Below are 26353 nucleotides of genomic sequence, written 5' to 3' on the forward strand. Positions count from 1 at the left end.
GAGCACATGATGTGTTGGAGTATTTAACAGCAGCTGGATGAGTTAATAGTAAGCTTTCAGAGAACATTATTCAATAGGTCACTTGTTTCATCAGCTCAGACAACAAAAATCAATAGAGGTACTCTGTGAGGCTCACGGCAGAGTGCTGCAAAGCTTCCATCAGACAACTAATGAATCTCACAATGCTGCGATGATGCCAAGGATTGCAGAGCAGAGACACCTTTCTGATGCACAAAGCTGCTATCAGCCATGTTTAAATAATGCACAATGCATACTGTGTTCGGAGAAATACTGCATTTCTTTGTGAATGTTGCCACCGGTTCAGACCAGCTGCAAACACAAAAGAGTTTGTGTTGTCATTTGCAGATTCCTTTAGCCTGCTCTCTTGGCCAGAAGATATATCCTTTAAACCCTGTAGAGATTTGGATTGTTTTATATTTGTTGGACATATGCCAGAATTCTATAATTATATATAATATAAAAGCATCCCTACCAAATACTGGTTTTAAGGCTGATAGATATTAACTTATTAACAGCATGAGTGTGCTTTGGCATTAGTTGTACAAATCTGGAACTCTACTGCTAGGATGTCACACCCTCACTACTTTATTTAATGATGGCTGAGAAGGAAACTCCAAAAATCTCCCACTGGATTACAATTGGATCTTATGTCTACAACATTTAGTAAGCCGTTGAGCCCTGATGCTTTTTTTTTTCTTATTCTCACATCAAGATAAAAAGATATTTCACAGAGCAACTTTATCATGATTTTTCTATCCCAGAGACAAATGAACACAAATGCATACATTTTCTCTGCAGAACAGCAGAGTAAGCAGAAAATGAGTTTAGGTGTTCCCCATAATTTGTCACATACTGGGATAAAATTGTTTATAGAGTTAAAAATATATTAGAATTGGGAATTAAGATAATTTGTTTTAATAAAATGGCAAATAATATACTGCAAGGAAGGCATGGGCTGGTGAGATTCTCACGAGAATTCTCATTGTGAGAACACTGAAACTTTTTCTGGAATCTCAGTAAAATAATTATGAATCTAAAAGCGGTCGCAGTAATGTGGATGGTGTGCCGGTCCGCTGTGGTGAACAAAGAGCTGAGCCGAAAGGTGAAACTCTCAATTTACCGATCAGTCTATGGTCCTACCCTCACCTACAATCATGAACTCTGGGTCATAACCGACAGAACAAGATCCCGGATACAAGCATCATCTGCAAGGTGGCCGGGCAGTCCCTTAGAGATAGGGTAAGGAGCCCGGCCATCGGGAAGGAGCTTGGAGTAGAGCTGCGGCTCCTCCACATCGAGAGGTGTCAGCTCAGGTGGCTCGGGCATTTGTTTCGAATGCCCTCTGGACACCTCCCTTGGGCCCAGGGGACGCCCCAGGGGACGGCCCAGGGGACGGGCCAGGGGACGGCCCAGGGGACGGCCCAGGGGACGGCCCAGGGGACGGCCCAGGGGATGGCCCAGGTAACGCTGGGGGGATTATGTCTCCTGACTGGCCTGGGAATGCCGACGGCCAGTAGAGCTGGAGGAAGTGTCTGGGGAGAGGGAAGTCTGGGTGTCTCTGCTGGGACTGCTGCCTTCGATCCAGTCCCAGAAACCTGGAAGATGATGAGTGAACAAGAATGTAAGAACAGAACAATTGTAGCCATTTTGAAATCATAATTGTTAAAAATGTGAAATATCTGAATGGTGATAAGAGACTAAATCTTACTCATGTGACAATATATTATAATAAGGTTTGTATAGATGTGTATTTATTCACATTATTTACAACTATTTTACAAAATTGGTCCAAAGCCACATTTGACATTCAAATATCAAAGTTGTAACCTTGCAGTACAGATTTCTCAATAGCAGTGTAATGTTCCAAGACTTAAACCATTTTTTTACTATTTAATGTGATGTTCATAACACTAACCTAGAGTTTCTCAACTGTTTTATATATAAAATCTTGAGTTTCTGCATTATGGTGGTGTAACATTATCGTTACAGTAATGCGAGTTACTATAGTACAGGTATGCTTAATGACAATATTAAGTTTTTATAAGCTTGCTTCAGTTTTAACAAGACAGCATCATCTCAGCATCCCACATCCCCATGTCTGGGCCTTTTATGAAAACGATACATACAAGATAACACCTAACTGACCCAAAATGTGAAGAAATATATGTATATATATTTTTTTTTAATAGGAAGCATTATTGCCTATTAATTACCTTATTGTCTATTTCAGTGATGAAAACACCCGAGCTGATTTGAAGAAGCTACCAACTCTCCCTACCAAAGTCCTCAAGGAACATCCATCTCTTGCATTCTGGTAGGTTTTTCAGGAAATCTGACTAGAAATTTTAGACTTACACTTTTTGGTGATGCTGTTTGTTAGCCTGAGATACATTCATTCATTGTTTTTAATACAGTGGCACCATCATTTGAGTTAAAGTCTTAAGAAACAAAGATTTGGTTTTTCACTTGGAAAAAACACTGTACAAGTGACTTTATTTAAATGTTTTATCTTTGTCTTTTTAGGCATTTTTATAGCCTCTGTAGAAAATTTTGAGATCTTATTACTGTGAAATGTGCTATATAAATAAACTTCACTCACCTTCTTACTTTTATCTTGTTTTTTCACTGCAGTGAGGATCGAGTCATTGAATATTATAAGCAGCTAAAAGGTGTCTCTAGGGGACAGGCTATTGTGCAGTAAGTTCTAAATAAAAATGTGCCTTGACTTCATTTTATCTGGCACCAGTAACTGTTATTTAATTGCAGATTTTACTGAAATTTGATGTGAAAGGTGAACATGAATTAGATCATGGTTTTCACATTAAAATGTGAAAAACATATTTAATTTATCATCTAGAAAGGGGAATAGAATGGCACCACTGCAAACCTACCAAGACGTTTAACTAAACTCGCAAAAGAGCATTATTCAGACATGCAGACAAAAGGCTCAGTCTTTGGAAGAGCTGCAGAGATCACAAGCTCATTTGGAAAATTCTGTTGACAGGACATTTAGTTGTGTGCTCTACAAATCTGGTCTTTTGAAATAAGAAGCCCCATTTAAAGTTGACTACAAGCCCTGCCATGTAACATGGATTTATCCCACATTATCTTCTCTAGTAGAGTCACTTGTGTATATATGTACATTTAGCATACATTTTTTATTTCCATTTATTATATATACACTACCAGTCAAAGGTTTTAGACACACTTTCTCATTTAATAGTTTTCTTTATGTTTATGACTGTTTACGTTGTAGATTCTCGCTGAAGGCTGTGAATGATCACATATAGAATTATGCAGCAAACAAAATATTATAAAATAACTTTAAATATGTTTTATATTTTAGATTCCTTAAAGTAGCCACCCTTTGCTGTGATGACTGAAATATTAACTGTTGGCTGTCTCTCCATGAACCTCTGGGAAGTTCTTTCAGGACTCTTTGAAAAACCATTTCAGGTGACCACCTCATGAAGCTCATGGAGAGAATGCCAAGAGAGCAAAGCAGTAATAAAAGCAAAGGGGGGCTATTTTGAATAAAATATAAAAATGTTTAGAGTTAATTCACACTTTTTGTTTACTATATAATTCCATGTGTGTTCATTCACAGTTTTGTTGCCTTTGGTGAGAATCAACATGTATATACAGGGGTTGGACAATGAAACTGAAACACCTGTCATTTTAGTGTAGGAGGTTTCATGGCTAAATTGGACCAGCCTGGTAGCCAGTCTTCATTGATTGCACATTGCACCAGTAAGAGCAGAGTGTGAAGGTTCAATTAGCAGGGTAAGAGCACAGTTTTGCTCAAAATATTGAAATGCACACAACATTATGGGTGACATACCAGAGTTCAAAAGAGGACAAATTGTCGGTGCACGTCTTGCTGGTGCATCTGTGACCAAGAATACAAGTCTTTGTGATGTATCAAGAGCCACGGTATCCAGGGTAATGTCAGTATACCACCAAGAAGGACGAACCACATCCAACCGGATTAACTGTGGACGCAAGAGGAAGCTGTCTGAAAGGGATGTTCAGGTGCTAACACAGATTGTATCCAAAAAACATAAAACCACGGCTGCCCAAATCACGGCAGAATTAAATGTGCACTTCAACTCTCCTGTTTCCACCAGAACTGTCCGTCGGGAGCTCCACAGGGTCAATATACATGGCCGGGCTGCTATAGCCAAACCTTTGGTCACTCATGCCAATGCCAAACGTCGGTTTCAATGGTGCAAGGAGTGTAAATCTTGGGCTGTGGACAATGTGAAACATGTATTGTTCTCTGATGAGTCCACCTTTACTGTTTTCCCCACATCGGGGAGAGTTACGGTGTGGAGAAGCCCCAAAGAAGCATACCACCCAGACTGTTGCATGCCCAGAGTGAAGCATGGGGGTGGATCAGAGATGGTTTGGGCTGCCATATCATGGCATTCCGTTGGCCCAATACTTGTGCTAAATGGGCGCGTCACTGCCAAGGACTACCGAACCATTCTTGAGGACCATGTGCATCCAATGGTTCAAACATTGTATCCTGACGGCGGTGCCGTGTATCAGGATGACAATGCACCAATACACACAGCAAGACTGGTGAAAGATTGGTTTGATGAACATGAAAGTGAAGTTGAACATCTCCCATGGCCTGCACAGTCACCAGATCTAAATATTATTGAGCCACTTTGGGGTGTTTTGGAGGAGCGAGTCAGGAAACGTTTTCCTCCACCAGTATCACGTAGTGACCTGGCCACTATCCTGCAAGAAGAATGGCTTAAAATCCCTCTGACCACTGTGCAGGACTTGTATATGTCATTCCCAAGACAAATTGACGCTGTATTGGCCGCAAAAGGAGGCCCTACACCATACTAATAAATTATTGTGGTCTAAAATCAAGTGTTTCAGTTTCATTGTCCAACCCCTGTATATAAAATCTTCACTTAGAGCAAAGTGTACCTGAGTCAAATTTATTTTTTGTGTGCAAAAGTTTGGCAATAAATTTGATTCTGATTCTGATTATGATGGCAGCATCATGCTGTGGGGATCTTTTTCTTCCAAAAGGACAGGAAAGCTAGTCAGGGTTGATGAAAAGATTATTGGAGCCTACCCAGGACAATTCTTGAAGGAAAACCTGTTAGAGGATGCAGAGGGCTTGCAGATGAGGCGGGGTTCAGGTTCCAGAAGAATGGTCACCCTACAAATACATCCTGAGCTTCAGTGGAATGGCTTAGGTCAAAGCATAGTCATGTGTTAGAATGGTCCAGTCAAAGTCCAAACTTAAATCAAACTGAGTAAAATAAATGCATGCCACACTTATCTGACTTTTATTTGTAAAGAATTTTCAAAATAATAAAAATCATATTTCTGTAGTATTAGTATTTTGTGTTTGTCAATCACATAAAATCACTATTAGATGCATTAAGGTTTATGGTTTTAATGTGACAAAATTGTTTTTCACAAACATATTTAAAGAATACTGACTCATGTTTTCAATTTTCCACTAGGTATTTGACATTGGTGGAGTCATTGCCAACATATGGGGTTCATTATTATGAGGTTAAGGTAGGTCCTCTTATGTGACTCACTGAAAATGACAGTGACAGTTACACCTAGACCCATGTTAGCCATATAATCTGCATTTTTATTCCTGACAGGATAAACAAGGGATCCCTTGGTGGCTGGGAATCAGCTATAAGGGCATCGGCCAGTATGATCTGCAGGACAAATTGAAACCTCGAAAGGTAAAAGGCACAGCTTGCCAGCTGAAATGTCTGCTGCTGTTCTTTTCTTCCTCACACACCAATTTGGGTGTGATGATGGCATAGAGCATGGGTGAGGATCATTGCTGTTGCAAAACAGTGTGGTGATTCACCAGCTTTATACTTCGTATGTTTCAGTTCCGTGAATTCATGACTTAAACTGCAGCAGACAAGGCCAGACTTGAAGCAAAATCTCATCCTAAAAGAATATTTTGTCTCATTTTACTTAGTCTCATGAGTTTTAAAAAGCAGTGGAGAATCATACAGACAGAAAGAACTTGCTTTTCTTGTTTCATTAGTATTGTTTAGGACTATACTTAGACAGTAGAAACACCCACATGGATGATCCGTGAGCTTGTTTATCCATTTCAGTTTTAATAACAAATTATTGTTGCATTGTTTTCATTTTAAAGCTCTGTTGCTCTTCATGAAGCAATCAATCTGTGGCTGGTGCATCCCAAAGTTGTGCAAGAAATCAGCTGACTAGCATGCTTTAGAAAAGGAGAAGAGGGAGTGAGGCAGTGATGTGGAGGGGAAAAGGGGGCTGGGCTCAGAGAATACCTGAAAAGACAAGTCAGGAGCTGACAGCAGCCAGAGTGAAGTACAGTATGTGCTCGGGTTGACAGCAAAGCAAAGGAAGATTTAATCTTTTCTGAGGATTTATTCTAAACATCTTGTGCTGGTAAGACTGGAAATCGCTCTTCTTTGTTTAGTCAGCTTAGGAGTGAGTTTTGCACATATTGTGTCTTTACAAGTAGATCATTTTTTAATGCTCCCAAGTATTCTTTAAGCAAAACTGGAATGTAACCTGCAAATGCTTCGTTGTTTTAAAAGTATCTCATTCTGATCTAGCGGAGACACACAGTGAGTCAGTGACGCTAATAGATTGTTCATAACTGGCTGCTGACAGGGAGCACCTGGTTGATGGGGTGGGGTGGGGGGGTGGGGTGGATGTGATGAGCCATGGAAAGTGGTTATGTAGCCATGAATCTTCATGTAATGTCCCCCTTGTGGCATTTGTCTCACTCAAACACCTGCATTAATGCACACTTGGCAGCCCAGACTGTAATGACAGCTTACAATGGAATCTTCTTATGCCCGGGATTGAAACAGGCCAAGCAAAACTGTTGAATTCAACTTGTTTGTACAAGTTTTTAAGAATCAAGTCAGTTCAGTTGCGATTTTTACTGATTTTAGTTTCACCACCATTTATAACACCAGTGGGCCAAACTCAAAGACATTATATCGGAGGTTGTACCCAAAATGTATGTTGTGAAATTAACAGAAATATATTTCTGTTCCTGGTGAGACATTGTATGTGTTTACCTACAGCTCTACCAGTGGAAACAGCTGGAAAACTTGTACTTCCGAGAGAAAAAGTTTGCTGTAGAAGTTAATGATCCACACAGGTGAGCAGATTCTTCTAACTCTTTGAATTGATAAGACACAATCTTGTTCACACTTTTGTTTGGCTTCTGACTGATCCATATTTTCAGCATTTCTCCAAAGAAATCATCATTCTACTGGGATTTCATTAGTAAACAAAGTTGTCTTAAATTGTTTTATTTTATGTTTTGCACTTCAGGAGAACAGTAACAAAACGCACATTTGGGCAGACAGGCTTACTCATCCACACGTGGTATGCAAGCCATTCTTTAATCAAAACCATTTGGGTAATGGCCATTAGCCAGCATCAGTTCTACTTGGACAGAAAGCAAAGCAAAGTAAGAGGCTATTATAATATACTGTCATTTTATTATAATTATTTTTTTACGTAGCTTAAATTTTACATTTCTTCTTTATTTTTGCAGGCAAAACTAGGACCAGCTAGAACTTTGGAAGAAATTGCCATGGAGCTCACTGAACATGGAGGAGCAAAAATGAACAGACTTGGAGATGTAGGCCTGAAAAATAATTGTATAACAGCCAGCAATGGGAGCCTGGTGTCTACAGGTTTGTGTTATTAGATGTTAGGTTTTAGGAATATTCAGTTTTATATATGTGGTCAAAAATACAATTCTGCTCTGAGGTTTACATGACCTCATTATTGGCAGGAATGTTAAACTCATTTGGGACTTTTTCTTTGTTCAAGGTGGACTGATAACACAACTTCTGTGATTTACAAAAAGATGAATTAGGTTTGCAAAAAATGTGATCTCTTGTGGATTTTCCAAAATGAAGACAGTGAAAATTAAACATATATGGGCTCAAACATGCACCCCTGCTCTATACATGATCCTGGTGTAATTCTGGTTAATTGTTTGACCACCCCTCTTATCAGAAATGGTAGATTTTTTCAATTGGTTGGTTTCCTGGCACAGACTTTTCTTTTAAGCATTGTTGGGATTAGGAATCTGAGAATATTATTTAATATTAATATTTTAATATTTTATCAAATAATATTTCGGTGTGTTAAGGGTTGTCCTGTGAATACCAGCCCAGTAAGGCGATGGTATTAGGACAAAAATAGAAAGGTGTGAGACGACCTCTGACATTATTGAACAGCAAAACTCTGCACACACATGGAATGAATTCACACAATTTCTTAAAATACAAGAATTTATTAACAAAAATAAGTCAACTCAAAGTCAAACATATTTCAATCAACAAACTCTTTACTATGCTAAAACAATCCAACTAACTACCAAGCAAAATTAAAGAATAACGGAGACTAATGGGCAATGTACAATATAAACAAGTTGATCAAGGATGATTGAGAGCCAACTAAACTACCAAGCAGAATTAAAGAATAGGGAAGACTAATGGGCTATGTACAATATAAACAAGTTGATCAAGGATGATTGAGAGCCATGACCAAAAGAGTGATGCAACATTACCATGTAATATTTATGTTTGAGAACCAAAGATTATCTTGAAGAATCTGGAAATTAAGATAAGTTAATCTTGGAACTAACTTAGGCAATAATCAGCAAACGTTTAGACAACCATTCACAATGCAAGTTCAGATAAAATATTATTTTATTAAATAATGTTTTAAGAATGATCTGCTGAATAAAACCAACCTTCTGGATGCCTAATTCTCAACGGTGTCTCATTAGCTGCCTTTATTTATTGAAATAATATTTAAACAAATATTATTAAGGGAATATTTTAGAAAACAGCCAAATCGTTCTGGAGACATGGGGCTTAATGGTGTTTACTTAGTTATCAAATTTAGTAAAATGATGTTAGGGACACATTATTTACTGGATTGAAAACTAACCTTTCTGGGTAAATATTATTTGGCAACAAGCACACGTCCTTAGCTGTTAGCAGTTGAAGCTAACAAAGGAGGCTGATAGCTTAGCACCAGAATCAAACACACACCTATAAAAATACCGTCAATAAAAGGGTTAAAATGCATAAGTGCGGAAGGCGCGTTATGATCAATCTTCTGTTTACAATCACCCTTTAAATAAAGTTTGTCTTAACTTTAAAAACATACAAACAAAGAACACAACCTGAACACGTGTGCTGCAGATATTCTGCTAGCACCAAGATAGCTGAGTTCAACACAAACAAAATCAAACTTCATAAAATGGAAAACGTTTAGATCATTTCAATCTAAATCACCTCTATATTATTCTGCCCAAACACTTAACCTCATGAACTGTGGTGAGGAATGTTGTCCAAGGCGACGAAGTTTGAAGAAACATCCACAGTCTTTAAACGGTTAGCTACAGCTAACCTCCTTAGCTGTGGGGAGTGGCGGCTGTTCTGTCGGCCGGCCAAACTGGATGTTACTGTAACCACGGTGATGCGGCTCCTGTTGTCCTTCTCTCAGGCAGGGAAAACCGCTTCACTCGGCTTGTAGAGACAGCGTCTCTACTGGGGACTTCTCTGGGACAGTTTGCCTCTGCAGGCCTCAGAGAGAAAGTAAGCAATGCTTATACCTTAATTTACCCCTTTTATGAATGAATACCGGATTCTTTCAACAGTAATTCATCAGTACTTAACTTAGCGCATATGATCAATGATCTTATGACACCCTTGGATCCAGTTTGAAGAGTTTATGTCTGTTTGCCAGCAAAGAGACATTAGCGTGCTGCCTCTCCGATCCCGGTCCCGCAAAGAGGAACAGTGCGGACCATTAGAAAATTGGAAAGGGGGTGCTTTTATACAGCCAGTGGCATCATGGGAAGTCCGTTGCTACCCCCCCTTCCTCAGTTGCTGGAAGTAGGTTAATGCAATTTATTTTGGAAGTTCCAGGAAAGTCTGTACTGGCCTTTCATGTTGTAACCATGGCTGTGGGTCCCAACAGCATAATCCATTAATTTTTTAATGGGGTTGAGTTTGAAGCTTAATGTTGAAGCTTAATGTTGACCTGCTTTATCCATTCCAAAACCAGGGATCATCGCTCATGGTAATGCATCACTGGTCATGCTAGAACGTGCCCAACATAGTCAATGTTTTAACCATCTGACCCAAAACTCCTCTACTTAGATGAAAGGATAACAGTTAAGACGTTATGGATAAACTGTAAGCCACTGGGTCACCAGTGCCTCCACCAGTGTGAAGCCAGTTTAACTTTAACATGGACTAAGAAGATGGCAATTAAGAAAGAAGCCACCGCTCCAAAAAAAGCATGTTTAAGTTTGACAGAAATTTGCAGCCATTCACAGGGACAAACCAAATACTTGAGAGAAACGTTGTATGGTCAAATGAGAGAAAGATTAAGCTGTATGGCTAGAATGGCAAGAAGCTTGTTTGAGGGAGTCAAAGTGAGGTTTTTAAACATAAAAACACTGTACCCACTGTCAAGCATGGAGGTGGTGCACAAAGTGGATAAGAAAATGAAGTTGAAGGACTTCCTTTTCCACTTTACCTCAAATCAATATGTAATTAATCTTTTTGTAGATGATTAAATCCACAATAAATTAAAACTTTTGCACCCAGCTCTTCTTTTTGAAAAACCATTGAAGTAAAATAATTTCACCCTTTAAAAAGAACAGATGAAATAAATCATAAAGAGAGCAACATTTATATGAAATTTCTGACATTGATAAGTGCATGAAAGGTTTAGAAATAAAGAGTGAAGATTAAATTAAAGACAAGTTAATCATCACTCGGACAAGAGTGTGACAGATATAGTTTGCTGTGGGATACAGTATTGTCATAATTTTGCATGTGCAGGTTCTGCAGACTCTGAAATGAGTGAAGAACAGAAAAAAGAAAAACTCTCTGAGCTGAGGAAAAAAGAACAGGAACTCCAAGATATTTTGGCCAAGAAAACAAAAGAGCTCAAGAAGATTTGCCTCAGAGAAGCGGTGAGAAATCCTTCTATCACAGCTGTTTTGCATTCATACAATGAAAGCATTTTTTTTCTGCTGAGCTCCTTTTATTAAACATTTGTTACACTGTAGGAGGTTAGTTGAATGCCTTTGTTTCTTCTTGCACTTTATTAATGTATAAAACCCTGTCTTGTTGTTCTTCAGGAACTAACTGGAAAGCTGCCAAAGGAATATCCTCTCTCCTCAGGCGAAAGGCCGCCTCAGGTCAGACGGCGTGTTGGCACAGCTTTCAAATTGGATGACCTTTTCCCCTACAATGAGGTTTGTATTTGACCAGGGCACTTTGAACTTAAGGAAACTGGTGTTTATCATTCTGTGCCAGACTATTTAAATTCACTTTACACAGTTTGTGAAATGTCATATATCTGTTTGAGCTGATATTATACATATACATTTAATGTGGTAGACCAACACAACTGAACTAGAAAGATTATCAAGAACATTAATGAAAATTATGCATGTCTTTAAAAGTTCTGAAAGGTGGTCTCAGTCTCTTTCACTCTTTCATAGCCTGATTTCACTCTGTTTTCACTCTGAAATTCCCAAAATAGAATTAATGCAACAAATTCCTTTAAGAAGTTATCTAATAAGTAATTAGTGTTTCAATTTTTTAAAAATAGTCAGTAAAAGGAAAAACAAGCAAAATGTAAACATACTGGAGTTAGCCAACAGGCTAGTTTTCATTGGTAGTCCCTGTGCCTGATGTAAAAATATGTAAAGGTCTCAGAGGTTTGTTAGATAACGTTAGTTAACAAATAGCATCATGCAGACCAAGGAAGGTTATATTTAGGTTATAAAATAATACCCTAAGTTTTGAACATCTCACAAAGCTCTGTTCAATTGATTCTCCACATATGGACACAACCGAAAATCTACTATGACATAAACATACACCTAAACTTTCAGGCCGAACATGGAAAGCATTAATCATAGACAGACAGTAGTGAAAGGAGCTGCATAGATTCACAGCTCAGGTGGAAAAACCTACTGATATGACGACTATTAGTCATGCACTTCACAAATCTGACTCATATGGCGAAGTGGGAAGAAGAAAGCCATGGATGAAAGAAAACAAGAAACTAAACACTGTTCCTTACTGATATGGGGCTGTGGATTATGTTGCTTTGTTACCTAAAATCCCAATAAAATAGATTGGAGTTTGTGGTGAATGCTTGAATACTTTTGCAAGTTACTGAATCACTTTTAACTGGCTTTCAATTCATGTCTGGTTAGTACTTCGCTTCACTACGAAAAGCACAAAAGATAAACTCTTTTTTACAGTTATATTCTGACTGGGAAAAAAGCACCTTTAAAAGCACCTTAAAATATTACTATATAGACGGATTATGAGAAATCAATCTTGACATAGATCTTTAGTGGCTGTTTTGTTGACTTGCAGGATCCCTTCCTGAGAAATCTTGAGAGCAGATTTGCCCTCCAACGAAAGATCGTTGAGGCAGCCAAGAAGCTTGCAAATGAGCCCGAGCTGTGTAAAACGGTCAAGAAAAAGAGGAGGAGAAACTGCTTGGACGCTATGCACAAACTACAGCAGATAGAGAATGAGATGAATCAGTACAGGATCAAGAAGGGGAAAAAACCCACACAACGTGCCTCAGTAATCATTGCAGGTATGGTGCAAGGGGATATATACTGTAGTACTACAGTGATCAGTTAGCTACATTTGCAAAGTAGGTAAAGTTTTTTCTGTCTCTCCAGATGAGCTCACCCGGTCTAACTGCAGCTCTCTGTCTAGTCTCCCACTGGATGATGGTGAGTGATTTGTTAGGTTTGCTAAGATCATTTTATCTGCTATAATACTGACAGGGTTCCTACACATTAAGTCAAAATGCAAACTTTTCTAGATGTAGATTTTGTGCGTTTTCCTATTTTTTATATAACAAAAACACTCTCAGATCTCTTTTGTTCTTTCTCGTAAAAGTATGGCAGATTTTTCTGCAGTGATCATGCTTTAAATATAGATGGACGAATGGATGGATGGAAGGAATGTTTTGACCATGTGTCATAAAAGTGGGAATAAATGGGACAATAATAGTAGAATCTGGAAATACATTAATGTTCACATACTTTGTTTTCTTTTTCCATGCTTATCTAGACCTGGAAAATACTTAAATCAAATTACATACTTTTTTTAGACTTTTTTTTTAGAGTGGAAACCTTGTATTGATGTTAAAATCATAACGTTTTTCTGTGTGTATATAGATGACTCTGACGGTGCAGGTCAGAGGCCGTGCTCACGGTCAGTCCAAGGTTCCCCTCAGCTCAGTCCGTTGCGATCACTTGGAGCAGAATTTGATATGGAGAGACAGGGATCTCCTGCAGGAAACAATCACAAGAGCCACAGCAGGTGGGTAAAAATATAATGTTTCAAGTTATATAAGTGAAGTTTAACTAGTTTCACAAGTTTTTACTTTATTAAATGCTGACTTGTGTTTGTTGAGCCAAGACTTTATATCACACATTGGTAGAGGTTAGAATCTTTGTTGTGTCATGTTTGCAGCCTCTTTCCTTTTCTCACACCTCATACCCTCTTTTTTTAAACTGCAACTTTTTAGATTGGGTTTTGATGGCCTAGAGGCACCCCATTCCTACCAGAATCAAAGAGAGGTCTCCTCCACCAACAGCAGTCCTTATAAAACACTACCTAGACCTCCCAGAGATCCACGCAGCATGCCTCCCACCCCAGTTATGACCCGTAACGCCTACAGCAGCAGCCAGCTCAGGTCTGGTCTTTGATGCTGTGCATGTATCATTCCTCCCAGTAATAACTTCTTCCAACTTTTTTTCTTTCTTTCTATCTCAACTCTTGACCTTTCACTAAAATTCCCATAACTTTTATTTTTTTAGTGCAGAATCAATAAATATTTTCTTCTTTATAAGTCATATTAAAGATGCTGTTCTTTCTTCAGGTCAGAGGGGTCTCCTCATTGCTTCAGACATCGCAGTGGAAGTCTGGAGTCTCAGCCCCGGCTGAGAAAAGACACAGACTCTGAGAAGCCTGTCTTTATCCTGTCACCATCCCATCACAGTAACAGCACAGAGGTGTTAGAAGATTGCTCCTCCTACACCAGCCAGTCTAGTCTGGATTACTGTGGTGCAGCCAACTCTCACTACGGTACACTGGACTCCCGTACCTTGACGATGCACCGTCTTCACAGGAAAGTGGAAGTGTATGGTAACACCGGAAGCATGCCCAACTTGGTCCAGCATCATTCTGGCTGTAACTATCAATGTGAGACCTCATCACACTATGCACCTAGTGCCTACTATGTTGCCAATTACACCTGTCAGGACATGGAGCCCTATTCTAACGGTGCTTACGTATATGAGAATGAAGTTGAAGGCCACTACAATGTAAACCCCTCATATCAGATGAATGGCTATCATGGACATGACAGGTTCAGGCACTACAGCAGTGATGGAGCAGACAGTCTTTCACAGAATCCTTACGCAACAGTGAGACCACCGCGGAGCAGAGAGGGGCCCAGAAATGAGCTCTTGGCTAAAAACATGCACAAAGCCTTGGTGGCTGAGCATCTGAGGGGCTGGTACCACCGGAGCAAAGGCCATCGTGAGGGCGGGAGAGGGCTGATGGTTGGATACGACTTTGATAGCGGCTCGCAGCTCAGCCTGGGCTACCAAACTATGCCAGCAGCCTTCAGCCACTCGAGCAGAACCACTTCATTCTCCTCAGGTAAAAGGTTTTTTTTCACATTGCACACTTCTTTGTGCGAGCGGGGGGACCTAAAAACCTGAATCCGGTACACCAGTTGTGTCAGGAACAAGCTGTTGGGAGAAGCTTGTATAAGAAGAGCCAAGTTTTTAATCTGAGTCAAGCAATTTTAAAGATGTTTCTACCAAATACTAAAGAAATGTATGCAAACCTCTGAATATGAAGAAATATTTAAAATATTCTAGAAAATATCTCTCTCCTTATTCTAGAGTAAAACAATCCCCATATATTGACAATCAACATTTTTTCATTTATCTCTGGAAAAGAAAGTGATTTAATTACATGTAAACACAAAACGTTAATCCTGGCTTCCTTATTAAACAAAAGATATTTCCCAAAAATTCTATTAGGGACATCATGCTCCCTGTTGGGTAGTTCTACCCCCTTTGGCTGATATAACTTAAGTAAGACACTTCTTTTAGTCGTCTTCTAGTCTCTGATATTTTTCTTGCCCACTTCTCACTTTAGGCTGTAAGATGCTTAAGAGGTTTCTTGCATGCACTGGCCATGTCAAGCCACCCTACAGTTTATGAAGGAGATTAAGATACAAGCTTTGACTTGGCCCAGGACTTTCCATTTGTTAATTCTCAGCCAGTCCTTGGTGAATTTACCAGTGTGTTTTGGGTCTTTGTCACGTTGCAGAAACCCGTTGTGCCTTAGCTTTAATATTTTTATTCACATGGTCTTACATCTTCCTCAAGCACCATGATACAGTAGATTCTCTGATGCATTTTCAGATTAACATTACTTAGTCTGTTTTTGAAGACATCTTTAGTACCTTGCGGTTTACATTTCAGTCTCTGATCCACAGAATAACAGTACCAGAGACTGGCTATGCCCTTAAAAATGCAAATAATTATTTCAATTTGTCAGTCTTTTGTCAGTCATTTTCTACCACTTCTTCCATAGTGGGTCACAGGGAAGCTGGTGCCTATCTCCAGCAGTTTATGGGTGGGAGGCAGGGTATACCCTGGACAGGTCACCAGTCCATCGCAGTGGAACACAGACAGACAACCATGCACACACCCATTGACACCAAAGGGCAATTTAGAGAAACCAATTAACCTAACAGTTATGTTTTTGGGCTGTGGGAAGAAGCTGGAGTACCTGGTGAGAACCCACGCATGCATGGGGAGAACATCCAAACTCCATGCAGAAAGACCCCCGGCCGGGAGTCGAGCCCAGGACCTTCTAGCTGCAAGGCAACAGTGCTACCAACTGTGCCACCATGCAACCTATAATTAGTCCAACCAATTGAGCACAGTGATACCATGGTCAGTAAACCATTTACCAGTGGTTTTGGCACTGTGAGCAGGTGCCAGGTCGTGCTGAAAAATGAAATCTTCATCTCCATAAAGCTTTTCATCAGATGGAAGCATGAAGTGCTCCAAAATCTCCTGATAGCTAGCTGCATTGACCCTGCCCTTGATAAAACACAGTGGACCAACACCAGCAGCTGACACGGCACCCCACACCATCACTGACTGTGGGTACTTGACACTGGACTTCTGGCATTTTGGCATTTCCTTCTCCCCAGTCTTCCTCCAGACTCTGGCACCTTGATTTCCGAATGACATGCAGAATTTGCTTTCATCCGAAAAAGGTACTTTGGACCACTGAGCAACAGTCCAGTGCTGCTTCTTTGTAGCCCAGGTCAGGCGCTTCTGTCGCTGTTTCTGGTTCAAAAGTGACTTGACCTGGGGAATGCGGCACCTGTAGCCCATTTCCTGCACACGCCTGTGCACGGTGGCTCTGGATGTTTCTACTTCAGACTCAGTCCACTGCTTCCGCAGGTCCCCCAAGGTCTGGAATCGGCCCTTCTCCACAATCTTCCTCAGGGTCCGGTCACCTCTTCTCGTTGTGCAGCGTTTTCTGCCACACTTTTTCCTTCCCACAGACTTCCCACTGAAGTGCCTTGATACAGCACTCTGGGAACAGCCTATTCGTTCAGAAATTTCTTTCTGTGTCTTACCCTCTTGCTTGAGGGTGTCAATAGTGGCCTTCTGGACAGCAGTCAGGTCGGCAGTCTTACCCATGATTGGGGTTTTGAGTGATGAACCAGGCTGGGAGTTTTAAAGGCCTCAGGAATCTTTTGCAGGTGTTTAGAGTTAACTCGTTGATTCAGATGATTAGGTTCATAGCTCGTTTAGAGACCCTTTTAATGATATGCTAATTTTGTGAGATAGGAATTTTGGGTTTTCATGAGCTGTATGCCACAATCATCTGTATTAAGACAATAAAAGACCTGAAATATTTTAGTTAGTGTGCAATGAATCTAAAATATATGAATGTTAAATTTTCATCACGACATTATAGAAAATAATGAACTTTATCACAATATGCTAATATTTTGAGAAGGACCTGTAGTCATAAATAAGTCTTTGGATGAGACAAATAATCTGACTTTGATTTGTGAGTATTTTGAGTAAATTTGGGCTTTTTAAAATTGCAGAGTATTTTGAAACACAAAGAAAAAAGTGTGTTTTCATTTCAAAAGATGTATCTCAATTCTAGGAGTTGTTGTAAAGCTCTTTTCATGAACCTTCTACTAGTGATATAAATTAAATATAAATCATGTAAAAAAGAGCAGCATTGAAAGCAATTTTTGCCCTTAGAAGGTCTAGCACATAAAACTGTTTTTGCTTTCTACCTGTTTTTTAGTTTCCTCAGGTGAGAGCACAGGAAACTGGCGCAACCAGCTGGCCGTCGGCCTGACAGAGTTTGATACACCTGACGTATCCCAATATTCTACCACTGGAGCTCAAGCATCTCTTTACAACCGCAGTCCCTCACACAACAGGTGAGTGCTGCACTTTGTGTGGATGTGAGCACAAATGAGTCAGGCGATGGCTGAAAATTGTTTATAGTATGGGATATTATGTTTCTGATTGTATTCTGCTGGTTTAAGCTTCAGTTATTCTGAGGAATTGTTCTCACATGGTTGGCTTTCTGTTTCTTTTCCTGCCTTCTTTTACTCCTGGACTTATTATTAATGCTCAAATGTGAAGATTTTCTCCTGAGAACAAAGAGTCTGAAACAAGACCTAAACAATCTGAGTCAGTAGATGTGGTTGGTGCTGAGGCCTCTAGTGCAGATGAACCATCAGACAACCAATCTATCACTTAAGGGTGAGACAGATTATGTCATGTTGGTAGTCATCTCCATTTTGACGTCATACTGCCATTCACGTGTCCTGCCACTTGTTGAAATCATATCTCCATATCACGGTGTGCTGTATTTGTTTTTTGTTTTTTTTTCCATTAAGCCCTTAATTGTAGTTTTCTCCATAAATTTACTTCCATAATTAAGTTATCATTCATCAGATGACCAGGCAAAAACTTTCAAATTTAAAGATTAAAAACTTACAACAGTATTGTTAGCTCAATTGCTCAGCAGTTGAATACATTCGTCTACCTACTATGTTCACTATGTTTGAATTGACCTCTCATTCAATGTTTTGTGTTTAGTGACCTTTCTTCCTTTCAGCATAAGCTGGATGCATTGAATGTAATAAAACTGGATTTGAAACCTTAGTTGTCAAGTCTGTTAGTAGATCTGTTGCTTTTTGGTTAGAATCTGTGATCCATCTAAATTATTCTAGTGTAGGTTTGACTTGTCAATATGTAGCAGGGTTTATGTTTTTCTTATTCTAAGATGTTCCTAATGCCAAAATAGTACAGAAAATATGTTTTTTTAAACACTCTAGGCTCATTACAAATGGTGAAATAGTCCTTAAGTTTAGCCCTGATAGGAAGCTCGAAAGCACTTGCCAAGTTTAATGTTATTTGTGGCTAATAGTTAACAAGTTGCCCTGCGATGGACTGGCGACCTGTCCAGGGTGTACCCCGCCTCTCGCCCATAGACTGCTGGAAATAGGCACCAGCTCCCCCGTGACCCACTATGGAATAAGCGGTAGAAAATGACTGACTGACTGACTAGTTAACAAGTTGCAGTATTATCCCAATGCATACAAATCATTTATTTCTGCCATTGTTTCTTTTCATTAACCAAATTGCTGCCACACAAATGAAAGTGAGGGAGTCTTCTTCAGCACAGTGCTTCTTCAGTTGTAACAGCGTTTTGTTAACCAGTCAAATATTTTAACAGAACTGGGGAACTCTGGAGCTATTGACTGTCTTGCTTGAAAGTGTCAAATATAGGACAGGACATCAGACTTAAAGCACTTATAACACTTACTTCAAGTCCCATGCTGAGAGAGACATAGCTTTTCACATATCAGACATCACTTTAAAAAAATATATATAGTGGTGTTTCTATATTGTGAAACCTTTTTTGCACAAGATCATGTAACAATCCTAGTACTGTACAATCCCTCTTTAAACATGCTTTTTTAGTTTTTGAATGCATAAAATGGAGAGGAATATATTGTGCTTATTTTGCAAATAGTGACTAATCACAACATAAAGCAAATCCTCTGGTTTTGTTTAGACTTGCAGCTTAAATGCACTAAAGTGGGGTGTGACCTCCTTCCCAGATCCAAGTTCCCATCCTCCGAGACAAATCAAACATGCTCCAAAGTCACGTTCCCTTCAGAGTTACCTGGCCTAAATTCCTGGTATTAAATGGCAATTTCAACTCAGCAGTTGGCATATTTTAGTCTGAACAAAACTGTAATTTCTCCTTACTCTATGATGTTCTAGTAATGTTACACACTTCCACTAAATTGATTTTTTTGTGAATTTTATTTCCACATCCATCTCTAAGTTTTCTCCCAAATGCCCTCTGTGTATTTCTTGTCTTCAAATATTAGAACAACAGTAGTTTTGACATTTTCTTTTGTTACTGCATGCACAGATTTCACCTTGATGGGAGCTACATGGGCATCCACTGAAGAGGACCAAAATTAACCCTTGGGCACAAACCAACCATTGCCAGCAGCACATGGAGGGAATGGAGCTGAAAAGAGACTTGTTTGTTGCCACCAATGCAGTCAGTTCTTAACATTTTGTGCAGAAAGGTGCACACTGACCTCAACTTAAAGACAGCTCTGAACACAGTGATGACACTCTTGAATGGCTTTCCCATGTGCCTTGGATTGGATGAATTGTACAGGAAGATGAGAATGTGTCACAATTACATTGGATTAAAACTTAAATGTGTATTACTGACAAAAACAGCAACACGTATTTTAACAAGAACTAGCTACTGCCTTATACAAAACAGTAGTTTATAGAATAAAAACAATCCTCATCTTCATCTCATGATGTTCTCATCTAAAAAAACAAAGCTAGAATATGTTGTGACCTGACAAGAACTCATTTTATCATCAGACTAGACTTTGTCTATCAAGAATTTGCATTTTTTACATGTTGAAGTAGAATGTATAATTTCAGTATTGTTTATAGAGCCATTTATCATGTTGGTGCAGTAAGTGTTTAAAATGCATGGTGAGGAAATTCTTCTTTTTGGTTAAAAAAACACTGCGATAAAAAAATTTTCTCATGTTCGTTTTATCACGGTTTTGTACAGTGAGTGTGTAGTGTGTTGTTAGATATTGTCATAAAATATTTTTCATTTGGAGGTGAATAAAAAAAAAAAATGTGACACATAGAAGGGTGTGACCACTTTTTGAAAGGACAAGAGCTGCTGGTAAAGAACAGGTTTGGTCACTGTTATTGAGTCATCAAGTCCTTAAGGAATAATTGTACATTTTGGAACAATTGCTACTGGCTAAGAACACGATGGCATTAAAGATTAAGTTATACGTATTTTTTTTATACCAATAAAATATACAAAGGCATAAGACATGAACATATTTCTAAAATTCCAATGATTTTGGATAATTATATATATTTTTCAGTTTAGTCCAATAATTTTTTTTATTGAATTTTTAAAGCTGATTTTTTTCATCACATTGCTAGCTGTCCTCAGCTAGCAAGCCTGAACATCACTGCCACAACTGCCAGATTGTTAGCTTGCAAAGGTTGTAGATTATTGCGGAGCTTTAACCAAGACAATCGTGCAGCAAAGCAACTGTTTCATTGTCTGAAAGAAAAATTGGTAGCAACCACCATGTTAGCACAACCAGTTGGATTAAAAACAACGCTGATCATAAACCAACAGACACCATTGTTTTAGTTTTTGGTGTGCATGCTGCCTCTGCACTTGCAGTTGTAACACCCCATTCTTGTTATCCAAGGGATGAACATAAGCAGGAAATGGGCAGCAGGGTTATACTTATTTTATGCTCTAAACCAAGACTGGCAAACAGATCCATTGCATAGCCTTCATCTCCAAGCACACTGCATTGTAACTGTCTCATCAGCAGTTGGCAATCCGGGTTGGTTCTAATCTTCCATACACAATGAGTCTGTTAAAAACACAAATGAGTGAGTTTTAGTACATGGAACAAAACAACAAAAACTTTGAAATTTCGAGGCTCACACATGCATGACAGCATCCCATTCAGGGTGCTAACCAGTTTAACTTTAAACTTATCTGTATCTTTTAAATCGCTGCTACTGTAGGACTATTTTTCACTGTCCTGATTGCAGAGAGCTATTTACCAGTTTGCCTCTATAATAATAATTGAGCCTTTATTTAGCCAGAATAGTCCTATTGGGATACAACATTTCTTCTTCCAAAGAGTCTAAGTCAAGATGGCAGCAAAAATAAACTTTAAAATAGTTTCAAGTAAAAACTTAATCCAAAAAAAAAAGAAAATGGAGAAAAGACAAAATACAAAGCAATTATAGCAGTTCAAACGAAATCAAAAAGACACAGGTTAAATATTTAAAATAATACAGACTAAGATTCAACATAATATATCACCAATTAATGACTATATAAAACAATTACATGCTTCCTTCAGTGCCATTTTAAGACAGTTCTTAAAAATGTGAAGAGAAGGAAGTGTCTGAAGACTGAGGATATTTTGAAGCTCGTTGCAAAGATCATTATCACCAAAGATGGCCGGCATCACAAACATCAGTTTCGGCAAAGTTCGCTTTCAGTTATCTCTGTAAACCTAACCTAATGCCTAACCTGCAGTAGGTTGTAAATGTAGGAGTAAATGTGATCTGCTATTTTTCATTGCATCAAATATTTTTGGACATTTTTCTATTGAGTTGCAGCCTGATTTGGTCACAGGAGTTACAATCTCTGGCAATTTTTCCTACAGAACTAATGCCCAAACTGTAGTGGCTGTAAATAGTACTAATAGTCCCCAGGAGCCAGATTTCTACATTGCATGAGATTGTGTCTGGAGAAAAAACATTTTTCCACCACTTCTGATAAACTGACTATTCCATAGTTCATACCTCACTGCTAAATGATCCCAACAATGAGTTGGTTTCAAATCAGGCAATCAACATCTACTGTACTATTAATACTTTGTAATAATTTTAAGTTATTCTCTTCCATGTGCTGGAAATGTTTTTAATATTGATGCATTCTCAGAACTAAACTGATTCGGAATTTGAAGCAGAAAAACCAGAAGATAATTTTTACTGTATGATGAATCCATTTTTCTTTGTATTGTGAAAATGCAGTCAAATACAGTGGAGTTTTCCAAGAGTCTTTTATTTCTGGATGATAACTAGAAAAGGAAAATAGACTGGCTTAGACACAGTGAGCCTTCCAGGTCCTCTGAAACCTACCGAAGCTTATCTTAGCCAATGACTCAAATGTGTTTTGCTGTGCCACTAAATAAAACCTTATATCCTGGTTGATACTTTTATAGAAATACAAAGGCCCTAAGAAATGCTCTTCTCCTGATGGAAACAAAGCTAAAACCCACAGGTTGTTTTCGCAAACAACATTTCACTTCTTTTCTGGCAATAAAAGAAAAATGTAATGTTTTCTTGACCATGTTTTCATTTTTCATTTTTATTAGTTTTAAATTTAAGGAAAGAATAATAATACAAATCTGGGGGAAAAAATCACAGTTTGCTTTGAGCTACAAACTAAATAAAATGAGAGAAAAAGCAAACAACAAACAATCTTCTCTAGTTTATAATTTATTACATAGCACCCCAAAGGTTATGTATTTAAGAGCGGTCCAGGATGGCTTGTTTGCTGTGGAGTCTTTTCCCAGTGCCATCCAATTCAGCCTGTGTAAATGGACCATCTGCTGCTGTCAGTTCTCCTCTTTCCTTTTACTTGAAGCAGCTGTCATCCCAAAAGATCCTGATGACCGAGCCAGCTGGGTAGAACTTTAAATATCTTCCACACAGTTCACAGCATTTAAATTTAGACAACACAAGGCAACGCATCTCAGGCTGAAGCTAAAGTCAGAGGCTTCCCTCTGTTCTCAACTCTGGAAAGAATAGAAATTATCTGTCCTCTCACAATCAGCTAAGGAAAGAAACAACACGTTGAAGGTATGTCTGACAACAGAGACTGTGAGGATCTTAATGAGGAGGACATTGATGAAGATGAAATCCTGGCAATGCTTTCGCCTGAGGAGCTCAAAGAGCTCCAGAGTGAGATGGACATTATCATTGCCCCAGATGAAAATGTACCAGTGGGACAGAGACAAAAAGACCAGACGGAGAAACCTCCGACAGGAACTTTTGACCACAGGTCTTTGGTTGATTATCTCTACTGGGAGAAAGAGTCAAAACGTATGCTTGAAGAAGAAAGGGTGCCTGCTACGCTGCTGCCTAGTGAGGTAAGAGCTCAAACTCTCAGAGGTTTATGCAAGCTACTTTAGCCCACGTTGTAAAATGTAAGTCAATGAGGGGTGAAAACACTGCAGCTCCAATCTTAATGTCCTGATTTATTACTTTTAGAAAATCTTACAAGCAGAAGATGGAAAAAAAGAAAGAGAAGAACATTCAGATGTCAAATATGAGGTGTATGAAGTGATAGAAGAAATCATTGAGGAAGACACTGCTGACTACCCAGATGGAGTGGAAATTATAGAGATAATTGAGGAAATAATTGAAGAAGATGAAGGGGAGGTTGAAATGGACAAAGTGACTGATGATAAAAATGAAACCTCTGAGAAAGTAGCTTTGACACTCAAAGCTGAGAGCACAGATAAACAACTACAGCCCCCCAATAACATAGAAATACCAACTGGAAATAGCCAATCTGTTCCAGACTCCAAAGTGACCTCAGTAAACAATGAAGATATAAAGAAAAATGCAAATGAAGATTGTTTCGTTCACCTGGAGACTCCAGAAGAATCAGATACAAGTGAAGCCAATGATAACTTCCCAAAAAAAGAACAGATAAAAGTGAACAAGTTAAAAATCCCAAAGTTAGCTTTAAATAATATCAAAATGACATCAAGACCTTCAGGAAATGAGACAAACTTGGAGTCAACTCTTGACAAAATCCGTAACAACAATCCATCTATCACAGAAGTCAACCTCAACAACATAGAAAACATTCCCAAGGAAATGCTCTTGGACTACGTGAATGCCCTGAAAAAAAATAAACACATCAAAACGTTCAGCATAGCAAACACAGGTGCTGATGAAAATATTGCATTCAACCTGGCTAACATGTTAAGAGAAAATCGCAGCATTACGACTTTAAATATTGAGTCCAACTTTGTAACTGGAAAGGGTATCGTCGCCATTATCCGCTGCCTCCAGTTCAATGAGACTCTCACAGAGCTTCGCTTTCACAACCAGAGGCACATGTTGGGTCACCATGCAGAGATGGAGATCTCTCGTCTGCTCAAGGCAAACAACACCCTCCTGAAGATAGGCTACCACTTTGAGCAGCCGGGGCCCAGGATGGTGGTGACCAACATCTTAACCAGGAATCTTGACCGTCAGAGGCAGCTGAGAAAGGAGGAGCAGAGGCAGCAGCAGGTCAAGGAGGAGAGAGAAATGATGCAAATGTACGAGAACAGTCTTAATCTGCCCCCTGGTTTACTTCAGATGTTGGGATACGTACCACCACTTGAGCTCCTACAGCAACACGGACTTGTCCCACCTACGCCAGAACAGAACAGCGTAGCCCAAACACAGTATGAGAGTGAGCAGCCAGAGCCACAGAAGAATCTAAAACGCAACAGCATTCCCAAAAAACCAAATGCAGAACCATCAAACCCGCTAAAAGACATTCAGTTAAAGAGAACTCCCAAGAAACGTGATCCCTTCCTGGACCTGGACCCAAGAGAAGACAGGAGATTGGAGAAACCAAGTTTCCAACTGAGAAAGACTCCCAAAGTAACAGGTAGAGGAGCTGGAGAGACGGAGGATGAAAAGACCAACCTGAATGATGTGATAAAGACTTTGAAACCCATCCCTCGCCGACGATTACCTCCAAAGGTTGATCTCACGCCTCGTGATCAGCTTCTAAGTGAGATCAAAAAGAGCAATGTGGCATATCTCAAATCTGTGAGTATTTGAGAAGTATTACTTTAGAGAAAGTTAAGCAAAAGAGCATGTCATACTGATAGTTCAATGTCAAAGTAGATTTTAAAGTTTGTCAATTCAGTTTATTTGCATAGTGACAACATAGTTAACAAATGTCATCTCAAGGCAATTAACAAGATAATCAGATCCAGCATCTAATTACTGAAGAGCCAGTTTAAATTATTTATTGTGAGGTTCTGTGAAGTTAATATCTATGGTACTGATGTTTCCTTACCTGAAGAAACATAGTGCGTTCGTAGAAAAGTGTAGAAAATTTCAGAGCAGTGGAAAGCTAACAGCTAATCTGATGAGGAAATGGTCTGTACATGAGCAAAAAATTATTTATGGAAAATAGAAAAATAGGAGCAGTTGTTAAAAAAATAAAATACTTTCTTCAAACTTGGGTTGATATGACATTTGTCTACAGGAATGTGAAATTCTACTGGTTCTAACCTCACAAAACCTTTATTCAGGAAATCTAGACTATCCCTTCATATAAAAATTGGACAGTTACAAAAAATCATGTGAAAATTTTGTTATTTTCTTGTGTTGTTGCTTGCAGGTGCCACTCCCAAAAGTCCTGGAATCAAGTGAAACGAGTCTCATCTGACTCAACTTCAGCTATGTTCTCAATGTAGAGTATGTTTATCTTGCTGATACTTCATGTTGGTCACACTAAATGCACAGCCCTAAAGAGTGAACTATTGTATATTATCACAGCACAAGAAAATACGCTTGCTTTGGTTTCACAAACTCACTTAAATGCTTTAGTTCTTATAACTCATAATGAAAACCATGAAATGTTTAAAGACACAAAACAAGGCCTATTGAATTTATATACCCTTATAAAGTATTCTTTCTTAAAAGTAATGATAGATGTTTACTGTAAGGATTGCCTACTGCCATACACAAAAAGGTTAATCGCTTTTTGTGGCAATAAATGATCTGTGAAATGCCTTTCTTTCATTGTCAGAAACATAATACATTTGACATAAATTCAGCTGAAGAGGTTTTTTTTGTCTTTGTTAAAATGTATTAGCAGTGAATATAAGTACTATTCATGGTTACCTATGTCCATCCCCAAGGGAAAATCTTTATTTTCTTAGAGATTAAACTACTTTTGCAATAGTTTAACTTTCTGATGTTGACTGTAGGTATCTTAAAATATAAAAGATCAGTTTTAGCTGTAAAACTTAAAGAGCTCAT

General features: G+C 38.8%; 2 protein-coding genes across 4 annotated transcripts in view; both read left to right on the forward strand.

The window, feature by feature from the left end:
- frmd4bb (FERM domain containing 4Bb) overlaps positions 1–20384 on the forward strand; it is a 35922-nt gene extending 15538 nt beyond the window's left edge. For 2 of the 3 annotated variants that reach the window (XM_047376801.1, XM_047376793.1), the window contains exons 8-24: positions 2252–2335; positions 2653–2718; positions 5514–5571; positions 5664–5750; positions 7101–7177; positions 7354–7492; positions 7580–7721; positions 10902–11035; positions 11204–11320; positions 12459–12687; positions 12776–12829; positions 13280–13424; positions 13633–13800; positions 13987–14771; positions 17472–17610; positions 17819–17938; positions 19626–20384. In XM_047376801.1, coding sequence (XP_047232757.1) covers positions 2252–2335; positions 2653–2718; positions 5514–5571; positions 5664–5750; positions 7101–7177; positions 7354–7492; positions 7580–7721; positions 10902–11035; positions 11204–11320; positions 12459–12687; positions 12776–12829; positions 13280–13424; positions 13633–13800; positions 13987–14771; positions 17472–17610; positions 17819–17936 — 2542 coding nt within the window. In that variant the 3' untranslated portion in view covers positions 17937–17938; positions 19626–20384. The remainder of the gene's footprint in view (positions 1–2251; positions 2336–2652; positions 2719–5513; positions 5572–5663; positions 5751–7100; positions 7178–7353; positions 7493–7579; positions 7722–10901; positions 11036–11203; positions 11321–12458; positions 12688–12775; positions 12830–13279; positions 13425–13632; positions 13801–13986; positions 14772–17471; positions 17611–17818; positions 17939–19625) is intronic. The other variant, XM_047376810.1, reaches the window with a different exon arrangement.
- A 2326-nt stretch (positions 20385–22710) lies between these two features.
- Positions 22711–26147, forward strand: lmod3 (leiomodin 3 (fetal)). Its single transcript, XM_047374040.1, has 3 exons — positions 22711–23442; positions 23564–25129; positions 25710–26147. The coding sequence occupies exons 1-3, from the start codon at positions 23155–23157 to the stop codon at positions 25755–25757; spliced, it is 1902 nt and encodes a 633-aa protein (XP_047229996.1). The 5' UTR covers positions 22711–23154; the 3' UTR covers positions 25758–26147.
- The last annotated feature ends 206 nt before the right edge of the window (positions 26148–26353 follow it).

The sequence above is a fragment of the Girardinichthys multiradiatus genome, chromosome 1 (genome assembly GCF_021462225.1).
Source record: "Girardinichthys multiradiatus isolate DD_20200921_A chromosome 1, DD_fGirMul_XY1, whole genome shotgun sequence".
Taxonomy (NCBI): Eukaryota; Metazoa; Chordata; class Actinopteri; order Cyprinodontiformes; family Goodeidae; genus Girardinichthys; species Girardinichthys multiradiatus.